Genomic DNA, 12,796 nt, shown 5'->3' with positions numbered 1-12,796 from the left:
TGCTCTTGGAACTTTGTTTTTCTTGAGAAAACTCTTTCCAGACCATCCTGCATAACAGTCCTGATGAATCCATTTCCTTGAGGTGCATCCCCGTTTTTTCAAACTCACATTAGCTCTGGCCTCCCCAGTTGCCTGTGACAGCACAGTGAGTGCCATGGCTTAGTGTCTTATTGATTAGAAAAGAACTTGATTTTTTTCATGCCTGTTTTCAAAGACTGTTGGAGATATGAGGGGGAGGGCTGGTGCTCAAAGTTGCAGCTGTCAGTGAGTTTTGTTTGAGTGAGCTAATGTTTGTGAAAATTAATCTCTAGGAGCCCAATTCCTCACTGCCTCATATTCTCTGTAGTCATTTACTAGGTACAAAATGTAAGTTCAAAAGACAGGACAGACCATAAGGAAACAGCACTTTTAATTCACATTGCATAAGTTTGACTGGTTTTCCAAGATGTGATGCAATAAGAAATTAAATCTGAGTTATCTCGGAGGCATATCCTATACAGTACAGTTTGGAAAAGAGCAGGTTTCAGTCTCCTGAGGAGAATACAGAAAGGTGCAACTAAGTAGCTGCGTCCCAGAAAGACCCAGCAGGATTTTCCTATACTTCTACACAAAGCACAGAAGCTGGAGCCAAACAAAATCCCACAAATCCCTCAGTCCCCACCTGACAAAATCCCTTTTGGATGACAGTAAAGCAGTGGGAGGAACAAGCAGCCTTTCAGCTCCCCCATGACCTCGACAGACCACCTAATCCCCAGGGCCGGGTGTAATGGGGTGGTTTTCCTCTCCCCTGTAGGTGGTGGCCATATCGGAGCGCCAGCCCCAGCAGGGCGAGCTCCTGCAGGTGCTGTACGAGGCGAGGGGCGAGGAGGAGGCGCGGGGCGTGGGCTGCCTGCAGGGCGGGCAGCGGGGAGCCTGCCCCGCCAAGGGCACTGCCCAGCACGGTAAGTACAGGGAAAGGGCTTTATTCCTCCGTGGCTGGAGAACATTTTTAGATACTGCAGTCTTCCAGTTTGCAGAAAAGCAGGAACTTTATTACGTACCTGGAGGATAATTCCATGCTTAAAATACCCAGAGGAATTAGTGAGATAATGACCGTGGCATTGCTCAATTTATTCAGAGTCATAAACTCACTTTATGCAGAGTCATAAACACTCCCTGACAATACTTTAGAGATGATAAATTGTAAATTATTGAGTTTGCCTGAGTCATCTTATTGTATAAGATCCCTGTTGAGTTGCTTAGAATTAGCCAGAACATAATCATTTGGGATGAGATTTCAGATTCCGGATGTCAGCCACAGACCTGAATTTTTGGCAACCAATACTTGTTCAGCATATTTGTAAGAAACCATGAAGGAAAAATAGAGCTTGCCAATACAAAACCAAGGAGATGAGTAAACATAAACAGAGTGGTCATGCAGCTCCTCCAACACTGCTGTGTTATGTTTGGAAAACTGAAGCTGGAGCAGGGCTGTGCAGTTTCACATGGGATGGCCTTTTAATCAAAAATACCTTTTTCTCTCCTTTGCAATGTCACCCAGATGCAGGCAAGTCATATGCCTTTAAAGAAATCCCAATGGCATGTTTTTCCAAGAGAAACTGGACATTTAGGTGCTAAAAGGTACAAAATCTCTAAAGCAGGTCCATGAACATTCATGTTCCTCATATCGCCAGCCTGCAACCACACTGCACATAAGCCATCCCATTAAGAACACAGACCAGACAAGAGAGGGGCCTGGGAAACTGGGAAGGAAGGAACTGAGCCTGAGACCATAAGGAAAGATCTCAAATCAGGACCAGAGCCAAGATGTGGCTGAAAAAAGAACTGGAGCTTCAGGACTGGAGCAGGGACAGGAGGAGGAGTGGCTGGGACTGGCTACAGGGTAAAGGACGGCAGAGAGCCAGAGAGACAGAAGGGAGGGACTGCTGGTCACTGCTGTTAGGGGAGATGAGAGGTAAAGGATGACAGAAAGGTGCAAACGAGAAAAGCTGTAGGAACCTAAAAAGAAGAGCAGAAAAGGGGAAAACAAGTTTCATAGGAGGAGAAAGGGAAATGAGTATGCAGAACTTAGAAACTAAGTTTAAATTAGAACAAAAAACAAACAAACAAACAAACAAAAGATCACAGGTGAGGCCATTAGCATGTTTGTTGCTAGCATCAGAAATCCTGCACAAATAGCAAAGCAGGACAGTCCATTCCAGCATGTGAGAGGGTACTTCTGGAAGTGGAATTCATACTGCGTCCAGCCACCACTGTCCTGAGGGGAGCAACTACAAACCTGAAGCCATGAGGACTTTCTTTTGCTTAGATATTTTGCAAAAATTCGCTAAAACATTATCTAATAAGAGGGGTGGGCTGAAGGGAAGAATCCGACAGTATAAGAGAAAAAGAAAACCAAACAAAAAGAAAAAATATGGGCATTAGCTGAAGCACTGATGCCTGGATCCACTTGCTGAATACTGTTAGTACCTAATACGCAAGATGAGAGGAGGTAATTGTATTAACTTTGATGTGAGGGATACAGTAAGGTACCTAATGGAATTACTGGAGGGAGGGTGGAGCAGGAAGCAAGAAGCTGGTTAGGATATTTATCATAGTCAAATATTGCCCCCAGAAGGAGAAGACAGTTCTGATTGCCAAGTCGTGCTGGAGACAGCACTATAAGCAGCACCCTGGCTGTTTCCATATTTGCTGTCATTATTTATATTCCTTTGGTGGGAGCAGTAGAGAGGTCCACACTCCCACAGCCAAATAGGAGCATTTGGCTGCAAGAAAAAAACTGGCATCCCTCACTCATTTATTTCTTTGGCACAGTGAGCAGGAATGTCAGTGAGTATTTATCCAGGGATAAGTTATTGGATGAGCAATTACTTGAAACTGAAGGGTAACCTTCAGAGTTGAGGACAGCAGAGAGAGATGTCACTCAGCCACAGGCAAAAAAGGTGGAAATCCCTCCCTGTGACAGGGCAGACATAGCACACATCACTGCCTAGGTTAAAATAACTCTCCAGGGCAATCCAGAAAGGAGAGAATGATCTCCTAGGCAGGACAAACCTGCAGTGGGGGCTGAGGAGCAGCATTTGGGCTCTTTGCCTGTAGAGATACATGAGTGTTTACAGAGGAGGAAAGGGCTCCCACTTAGCTTGGTCTGCTAAGGGCAGTTTTGTCATCTCATTCGAAAAGTCCAGGAGCAAGCTGAGAGACTTTCCAGAATGACTTAAGTAATCCCACAATCACTTATTTTGACATCACAATAGATGATCATAGTAAAGAAAACTCTGCTCTTTTGGCTATAACCAAATCTGGTGGGACTATAACCTGTATCTGGGCTCTGTCCATGTCTGTGTTTTACTGCATGGAAGGAGGTTTTTCATACAAGCTGTGCCAATGGGATAATTGCAGATAATATCATGTTTCTTATGCTTTGCAGTGGGAATTACTGAACGAGAGTCATCCAAGTCCTATAATCACCTGTTGGACGGAAAATCCTTGGTAAGCAAATAGAGCAAGACCAACTACCAATGCATCTTAAAACCTTGTACCTGTCAGCATGTCCCACAGTAACAGCATGTCAGTCTGTTGCAGTACCTGCAGATTTCACAGCCTTTGTTAAAGCTTGAAACATAATTTATGCCAGAGGATCCCTTAGCTGAGTGCAGAGGCATAGGACAGAGAGATGCCCCTCAGGGAGCAGGAAGAGTGGTGGGATGGAAACAGGCATGCTCCTCTTCTGGATACTCAGCCACCTGCAACAGCTGGGAGAAACTAGCCTCTTGTCTCTCAGGGAATTTCGTAAATTGGGAAAAAAATAATTTCTCAAGTGGCACAAGCATCAAATAATTTGTACTCTCCAGTTCACCAACCTGACATGATAATCTCAAAAGTCAGAAACTTCAATAAAGAGTTGATGGGAAAATTATTGTACAAAACCCCAAAATGTGTTCTCTAATAGACAGAAAAAATACTTTGGTTAAAAATTACTCACCTTTACTAAAATGCTCTCCCTCCCTTCTTTGTCTTACAACCCCCCCTAATTTTCATAGTCCTTGCATTTAATAAAAATGAACTTTTTCAAAGAGAAAAAATTATTTTGAATAGTTTCTGGCCAACACCAGACCATGCTATCAAAACTTTATGGCTTCAGAGACTCTTTTGGATGTCTAAAGCATGCTTTCTAGCTGATAGCTGGGCTACATGAGAAAAATGACAGTACGATACTTAAGGATGGCTCAAACTAATGTTATTCAGTGTAATGAATCTAATCAAACCTACCAATAATTAACACAGTTAAATTTCAAAGGATGCTTGCCAAAGTGATTTCAAACATCTCTAAGTCTTAGGATACTTGAAAAACACATCTAAATGTACCCAGTCTCAGATTAATCCAAGGAGAAATAGCCCTAGAAAGCTTAAGACCAGTTATGGTAGTGACAATAATATGAACATTTTTTTCAGGATTGCAGGTAAAATCAGTAAGTGTTCTTATTGCCTGAAATAATGAGATCACCTCAAAATTTTTGACTTTTTTTTCTGTTTCTGGGCAATTCACACTTTAATTTACCATCTTGGAGGATATGCTATTCTCAGAGACCTGTTTATGGGAAAACGTGGCTCAGTTCTGGTGGGCAATTTAGGATCAAATAAGACAAGGAGGAAGTGGGTGATCAGGCACTTGTGGGGCTGTGGCAGAACTGGAGCATAACCAGGGCACCCCATACCACAGAGCAGCACCCAACAAACAGGGAAACATTTCTGAATGCCCAAGGAGCTGTGATGGCTGAGACATCTGCTTCCCAGGCAGCCGTAGAGGTGGAGACCTGCAAGAGACAGGCTGCTCAGTCTGCACAAAACCTCCCTGCCTCAGGAAGCTAAACATAAAAACTAGGGAATGAGAAGTTCTGCAAGCATCCCTTCTTTGACGGGAGGTGTAACTCTCGCTCATGCAAGGCCTGTGCTGAGCTCAATGAGAACATTCACGTGAGCAACTGGTAGTTGTGTGGGTGAGAGTGGGGCAGTCAAATCCTTAACCTGCTTTCTCTTGTTAAGAGATTTATAGTATTTATTGGTTTTCTTAAAACAGCCTCTTTCCTCAGATGAACCGGTGTCCCTACTCATCAGTGGTATTTCCTAATGATGTGCTTTATCCTCCCACAGATTCCTCCATCTCCAGTTGCCCATATCACAGTGAAAGCTGTGGCTGTCACAGGATCGCCCACACGCAACCACGCTTCTGTGGAAGAGTAAGTCCCTTCCCACCCTCCAGCCATGCCTCTTACCTCTTGTTTCCCAAAGGCAGGGAGAGATTGGTAAAGGATATGCTGATTTTATTATCAGCCATGGCCATTTATACAGCTATCTCAGTGCCCATTACAGCTCTACTTTATCACTAGAAAAAAATCATCCTAATTCAAAATATAAGTATTTTTCCCCTAGGAAGTCTATAATATTTGCCCTAAAATGTAATTATAAAATGTAATTAATTAAAAAAAAATTATGTCTTTAAATCTGATTAAGGAACAGCTTGACCACAGTACAAATGCACTCATCAGCAGGGAGTTAACCCAGACATGGATCTGGGTGGGATTTGAGATGCCACCATTGTCTCCTGAGGGACAGTAACTAGCTCAATGTCACAGTGTCCTCGCACTCCATACACTCCTCTCAACCAGTGGAGCTCACCAGTCCTGGGCACCGCCACATGGTCCCTGGAACTTTGGTGGAAGGGCCCAGCTCTCTCCTTGGGCAATCCCCCCGGTCCTTGTTGGGTGGCAATTGCTAGAGAGGATGCACTTAGAGTGGTCCCACTTGTAGTCCGTTCCCTTGTGTGAGTGTTCCCTCTGACACTGAGAGAACAAGGCCACCAAGCTGAGTGGTGGCAGCTGCAGCATCCAAGCCCCCAGACCCACAGAGCCTCTGCTCATTCCAGACTTACCAGTCCCAGGGATGGGCCAGGCATGGATACACCTTTCTAGCCAGGCAGCTCTTGGTTCTGAGTGCCCGGTCACCATCAGCAGGGAAGAAGGGCCGGGGAGAAGCCCTCTGTACACATCTGTGTTTTATTTGTTAGCCACAGGCAGCGCTGGAGGAAGACAACAGAGTATGACCTGGCCCTGCCACCAGGGGCAGAAGCTTCCCTACCGCTGACAGGAGGCAACCTGTGCGGGACACCCAGCCTCCTGAGGAAGATGTGGATGAAGCACAAGAAGAAGTCAGAGTACCTGGGGGCAACAAACAGTGCCTTTGAGGCGGACTGATAAGGCTCAGCATCACTTGGAAAGGCAGAAGGTCCTTTAGCAGGACAAGGTGTTTTTAGGATCGATGAGGGAACAGACGCAGCACAGCTCATCCAGGAAAATTATATCCTCTTCTTACTTGATGCCATTGCCTCAGAACAATGGGAGAAAGGCTAACTAAGGTAAAAATGGTGAACATGATGCAGCTCAATGGCCTTTCCTTGTTGCATTACACTAAAATCCCAACTATCCCACTAGATTTACATCTTGACACAATGATGCTGAGACTACTGCTGACCCATTCACCATTTTCTATGTCCTGTCTGAATGAGCTCAGACTTGCACAAGAAAAGCCTGCCAAGAGGTTTGTGTATTCCTGCAAGGCAACAGGTTGATTACAGAGTGCCATTAAATCCCAGGGATCTACCACTGCTTGTCGTCTTTCCCCTCTCATATCATGAGATAAAAACCACACCTTGTGATATGCTTGGCTGAATGACACATGATAAACATCTTTTTTCCTTCAGTTTTGATGTTTCAAGTCAGGAGTAAAAGATGCAAAAATTCTAAAACAGTGGGCCAGAACTGAGCAAGTTTGCAAGCATATGTACCAAGTTTTGCTATATGACAAGTGATTTGTGTTTTAAGGTGTCCTGTCAGATCAAACTATGAGCAACAGGATAACCTCAAGGGATACTTTCTGCTGTAGAACCTGCTTTTAAGTGAAATGCTAGTCAGCAATTTACCCTTTACCCACGTGGCAGAGAATATCACATTAAGTGCACAAAATACTGGGAGGAAGGAAAATTTGTAAATGGTGCAACTAGGTGACTAAGTGTGAGATATTTGCATGTAAGAGACCTGTGCTTATGAATAGATGGATTTAATGGAACTTGCTTTAAAAAAATTTCTCCTTTTTTTTTTTTTTTTCCTTAGAAATTCCCGGTCAAGTCCCCTTCAGCTTTTCTCCCAAAAAAGAACAGAACAGTTTTACAAAAAAAGCTTTCACCACTGTTATGGACAATGTTATATTAGTCATGAGCAGTGCTTGCCTTCTGTAAGTGCTCTCCTAGTTATTAAAAAAACCACTGGTTTCCCTAAATACAGAACTTTATATTTAAAGTTGGAGGAGGCGTATCTCCTGTTGTTCATAGTATTGATGGCCTCTAATCTAACTGCCAGTGCACCAAAGCGTAAATTAAAAATAAAGGTCTTACTCTGTGACAGTAGCAGAGGGAAGGAGCTCCCATCTGAAACTTGCTTGCCTGCAGCCAGTGCAGTGAAATGCACTGAGATGCCATCACAGACAGTGCCATGATAGTGAGGGGCAGCTGGCCCTGGTCAGGGGTCACCAGCTCAGGAGTACCAAGGGACCACCTGAATGGGAGGGAAAGGCAGCCAGGTCTTCTGACTTTTGGTTGAGTGGGGTGGAGCAGCACACAGGAAAGGTTTGCAGCTTAACATCCTGAGCAACCAAAGTTCATGGAATGGGAAAACAAATAGAGAAGCCCAATAGCTTTTACACAGAATATGTCCCTGATGGCTCCAAGGAGGGCAGCAGGGAAAACCTGTTTAGGGCTGGACATGGTGGAAGTGGTAGTAGGATGGGGATGGAAGTTCTTACTTTAAAAGGTACTGTGGCTTTTCATACTGCTGGAGCCAGGTCAGTCCAGAGTCTGCCAAGGAGAGAGAAGCACTACACCTTCATGAAATACCTCTGTCAGCCCTCTCGCTCAGCTGTCCATCACTGCTTCAGTCACAGGCTCCTCCTTCAGAGGTGCTCAACTAGTCAGAGGACAACTTTGCACCTAGAAATCACACAGACTCTCCCTCCTCTTTACCAAAAGTAAAAGTCCTTCTCTGGTCCAGCAGCCAAACACTGGGATGATCTTCTCTCCTGCTTTTATTTCTTGCTCCTGGGAAAGAAGGAGAACAGAGTTCCTTGTGAACCACGTGCTGGCAGTGGTGACCTGGTATTGACCATGTGTTCTCTGCCCCGGTGTGCAAGAGCAGTGCTGACACCCACTGAATGCTGCACACCCGAACAGCACCAGAGCAGATTTCTCACAGGTACCCAACCCACCTTTAAATTAGAGCCTGCCACACTGACCCTGTGCAATGGTCTGAGCACCCTGACCCTGCCAACGCCAGGTCCTCTATGACTGAACCAAGTTGGAGCCGTGGTCAAGAGTTTCCTGAAACACCTTTTACAAATATCACCAACCACACTTCAGCCCCCTCCTCAGCCCATAGAAATCCTGCCAGAAACCCATATGTGTATTTTTACACATGTAGATAAACCTAGTAAATTCAATGCTCCCTTGCATAGCAATACATACATTCAAAGAGTAGGGAGAACAGCAATCACTAGGTCCCTTTTTTGGTCCCATTTACTAAACAAAGCAAAAATAAGGATGATGGACAGACACTGGGAAAAGTCCATTTGCTGAATTAGGTGTAATTAAGAGAGTGAGCATTTGTGGTATCTGCCCTTGTAGCTATCATGGCCCATAAAGCACCCAAACACAGTCCAGGACAGCAGGAGTTTTGTCTGTTGAGAAAGTTGCATTGTAGTAGTAGTATTTAATTTGTTAATTAATAGCTTTAAGCAGTATGAGGATGGAGATGGTTAATATTTCTTCTTAGTAATTGCTCCATCTTGATATGTGTATTTATATTTTTCTTATTTATTTAATTTATAAGTTGGATCTACAAGAGAAGGAGCCATTTACAAGAAGCATATTTAATTTCCTTGTATTCCAGGGACTGCTGTGGAGATTTTTTGTATTGTAGTAGATATTTATTTTATTGATTAAAAAGTATGTTCTATTCTTAAAAAAAAAAAACAAATAACAAAATAAACAAGTAGCATGTGGTAACAGACAGGTCTCAGACACTTAATAGTTTTTGGGAAGCATTTAGTGGAAAGTAAAGGAGTGCGCATGGTGCTGAAAAAAGGTGAACACCTGATAGCGAAGAACACAAACTTTGTTCTCCACAGACTGAAAGTGTGTTTATGAGCAGTTCCAGTATTGCACAGGTGGCAGAACCATTGTTTGTTATCAGATGTGCAGAGAAAAGCCCTGGCACTATCAGCAGTTAGAAATCAGGTTCACCTTTACACACCTGACTTCGAGCACATTCCAGACACGACACTTGCGTCACCTCACTCCCATCAAATAAGAGTGCCAAGAAAGAGACTCCTCAAAGGTAGTTAAGGCTCTGGTAGAGAACAAAACCAATTGCTCCTTGTCTTCATCCTACTAGTTGTCAACAAAGTCACTGAACTTACCTCAAACACAACCCTGCCTTTGGAGAGCCCCTGCTGAACCACAGCCCAACCGGAGCTGGATGGCACAGGACTGCAGGAGCCCAGCCTAGGCAAGATGACTCAGGACTGCAAGTGGAAAGACTTCAGGGTACAAGGAAAGAAAGCATATGGTGTTGGCATGGTGCACCAACTCTTCAGAGACTTCACAGCTCTCCATTAGAGGATGACTTGTTCCCTGCTTGCCACACTGCCCGTACTCACACAGGTCCAGTACAAAGTTGTCATGTTTCTGGTCCTTCCATTACAGACACCACCTATGTTTGGTATGAGCAGCTAGGGAATGTCCTCTCAGTGAGTGTCCACACCACAGGACTTGGCACAGATTTTTTTCCAGGACCTGGCCTCTGCTGGGAACTCATCTGTGAATAGCTGATCTTTAGCTGTGCATTAAAAATACCAGCATGAGTATGGAAGAGAATGTGGACATGCAATATATTTTCCAGATGAAGCTGTACAGAAAGCTGTGTTGGGTTTACTCCAGCACACCGTCAGAAAAATGTGAAATAGTGATTACAAAAATAAGTGAACTGTACCATTTTTCCACCAAAGCCAGAAGTTGTTAACTGTGCAGTCAAAAGCATCACCTCTGACACTACCAGACACAAGCCTGTTGTCATAATTTATAACATCTGCGAGAAGATGCATTTTTCAGACATGTTTCATGTCAATTTATAATTTTCTGTTCCCCAGAACTAGAGACTGACTAGGGCACCAACCTGGCAGAAAGAGACTGCAGGATGACAGTCCATCCCACTTATAGTCATTTATAATTAATTTCCCACAAATAAAAAGGTTTCTAATTTCTCCTCACCATTTCAAAACCATCTTTGTGATAGAATTACTCACTAAAATATGCGTAATTACTTTGCATACCACTTTATTTAAATAAACTGTAGTGAATTTAGGCTAAGTTAATATATAAAATAATTTCTACTGATGCATGAAAAAAACTACCCCAGATATGCCACCCACCTTTCTTCCCCTTTTGCTCTCACCTTACAGGTCCTGTAGCAAACAGGGTTGCCAGAAGAGTCAGTCACAGACACATCACTGTTTGAGGGAATACCACACACTTTATACAGAAAGTATTTAAACTCAAACATTGACATCAGCAGAATAATTTTACTTCTGTAAGTTACCCAGTCAGAAAAGTTGAAATATCAGAACTTACACAAAAATTGAAAAAAGTCAGATTTCTCAGATGAGATCCCTGCTAAAAATCTCTACAAACAATACAGATGTCGAATAGACCAATTATTTATGTGAAGTTTTTAAAATCCCAGCTTTAACACCGTAGATGATTCACAAGTGAGCAGCTCAACCCCAGACCTTCGAGGTGAGTAATGATGTTATTCTGGGTAGTCCCAATCTCCTCCTTATGAGTATATCATATACCTCCTATGAGTATATCATCAATGTACTGGTAAACTTTCACTCCCTCTTCTACTGGTATCTTTTCCAATTCTTTTCCCAGCGCATGGTGAGCTAAGGTGGGTGAATGCTTGTACCCCTGAGGAAGCCTAGTGAAGGTATATGGTTGCCTCTGTACACAAAGGCAAACTGATCTCGATCCCCAGGCTGCAATGGCACCATAAAAAACATGTCTTTAATATCAATAGTGGCCATACCCCTGTTCCTGGATGGTCGCTGTGAGCTCACCGATGTTTGGTGCAGCTGCTCTTAAGGGGTCTGTGTCAGCACCAAGGTGGTGGTAGTCTACAGTTCATCTCCATTTGCCATTTGGCTTTTGAACTGGCCACACCAGGGAACTGAAAGCTGAGTGAGTGGGGATAACAATTTTCCAATTTTTCAAGTCCTTTAGGACTGGGGCAATTCCCTCCCAGGCCCCCAAGGGCAGTAGATAGAGTTTGACACTTGTTAGTTTTGAATGGGAAAGATTTGGGGCCATCTGCAACAGTCTAACTTGATGGTTGGTGGTTCCAAAGGACCACTGCTGCCCTAGATAGTCATGCCAAGTTCTCCCCTTCAAAAGATCCAGTCCCAGTTAGCTTGAAGGGAAGCCCCCTGTTGCCATGGTAACAGTTATGCTATCCTCTTCTCCCAGTAACATTAGACTAACTGCAGTGGTAGTTACTGGTTGTGACAGCCCTAACACATTCACTGCAAGCAAGGGCTGTTTGGATGGGACAACTCCTCAAGTGATGGCATCTTGTTGAGTCAGGGCTGATATGTGAGCCCCAGCATCCACTAAAAATGTTAGTAATTGGTTTTTGGGTCAGGGAGCTACTGTCAATGGATGTCTCCACATCCATCTTCAGTGAGCTGTCCAACATAAACTGAGCCACCACTCCCCTGCACACCTGAGGGGAGCAGAGCCTCTTGTTTCCCTATTTTGGCGTGTTTAGCACATGTTCTTCCCTGCCTAGGTTGAGTAAAGGGGGTGCACTCAGGATCATACTACATTTCTCTGCCCTTGGTTTCTCAGACATTTTGTCCAGCCATTGTAATACCACCTCTTCTAACTTGCCCAGGGGAGACCATCCATTAGTTTTAGAGATTCCCTTCTGCCAACCTTGTGACCAAATTGCCTCCCATAAGTGGGTTCTCCCACCAAACCTGATTGGTACAGGGAGGAATCCTGTGTGAAATCCGCAGAATAAACAAGGTGGTCCAGATTACGAAGATGCAGGAGCAGCAATGTTGAGGCCCTGCCAGGATCACCTTGGCATGCCTTTTCCAGCCCCAGTGTTTGTGGAGCTGTAGGCTCTTTGACTCTCTCAACCCTAACCCTAACTCTAACCCTACTGGCAGCTTGGCACTGGGCCAGAGGTCCTCACTGCCACAGGTGGCTCAGATTAAAGAATGTGGAGCTGGCAATGGTGGCACCCTGCCCTGATGTCCTTGTAATGCCTTTTCGAGCATCAGTGTCCCTGGAGCTGTAGGCTCTGTAGATCTCTGAAGCCTAAACCTAACCTTCACGGCATCTTGTCACTGGGGCTGAGGTCCCCATCCCCACAGCTCGTCCAGATTAGAAACATGTAGGAGCAGCAACGTTGGGGTCCTGCCGGAATCGCCTTGGCATGGCTTTTCCAGCACCAGTGTTCCTGGAGTCATAGGCTCTTTCACTCTCTCAACCCTAACCCTAAGCTACATGGTATTCAGAACTTCTTCTAAGTGGAAGAACTCTTATAGAAATATAGGGGCACACAAATCACTAATATAAATACTGAAGTGTTTTGAAGTAAAAAAAGGAGTGGAATATTTAATTCAG

At 44.2% G+C, this 12,796-nt stretch overlaps 1 protein-coding gene across 2 annotated transcripts in view; it reads left to right on the top strand.

Moving 5' to 3' along the window:
• The window catches only part of CUNH8orf46 (chromosome unknown C8orf46 homolog), a 17,328-nt gene extending 8,218 nt beyond the window's left edge, over positions 1–9,110 (top strand). The window contains exons 3-7 of one of the 2 annotated variants that reach the window (XM_017731106.1): positions 794–895; positions 926–941; positions 3,431–3,492; positions 5,155–5,240; positions 6,068–9,110. In XM_017731106.1, the coding sequence (XP_017586595.1) occupies positions 794–895; positions 926–941; positions 3,431–3,492; positions 5,155–5,240; positions 6,068–6,254 (453 nt within the window). In that variant the 3' untranslated portion in view covers positions 6,255–9,110. Of the gene's footprint in view, positions 1–793; positions 942–3,430; positions 3,493–5,154; positions 5,241–6,067 lie in introns of both variants that reach the window. The other variant, XM_008632099.2, reaches the window with a different exon arrangement.
• Positions 9,111–12,796: the final 3,686 nt, after the last annotated feature.

Source organism: Corvus brachyrhynchos, unplaced genomic scaffold (assembly GCF_000691975.1).
Source record: "Corvus brachyrhynchos isolate BGI_N302 unplaced genomic scaffold, ASM69197v1 scaffold961, whole genome shotgun sequence".
Lineage (NCBI taxonomy): Eukaryota > Metazoa > Chordata > Aves > Passeriformes > Corvidae > Corvus > Corvus brachyrhynchos.
This window is presented reverse-complemented; position numbering and strand designations above follow the sequence as displayed.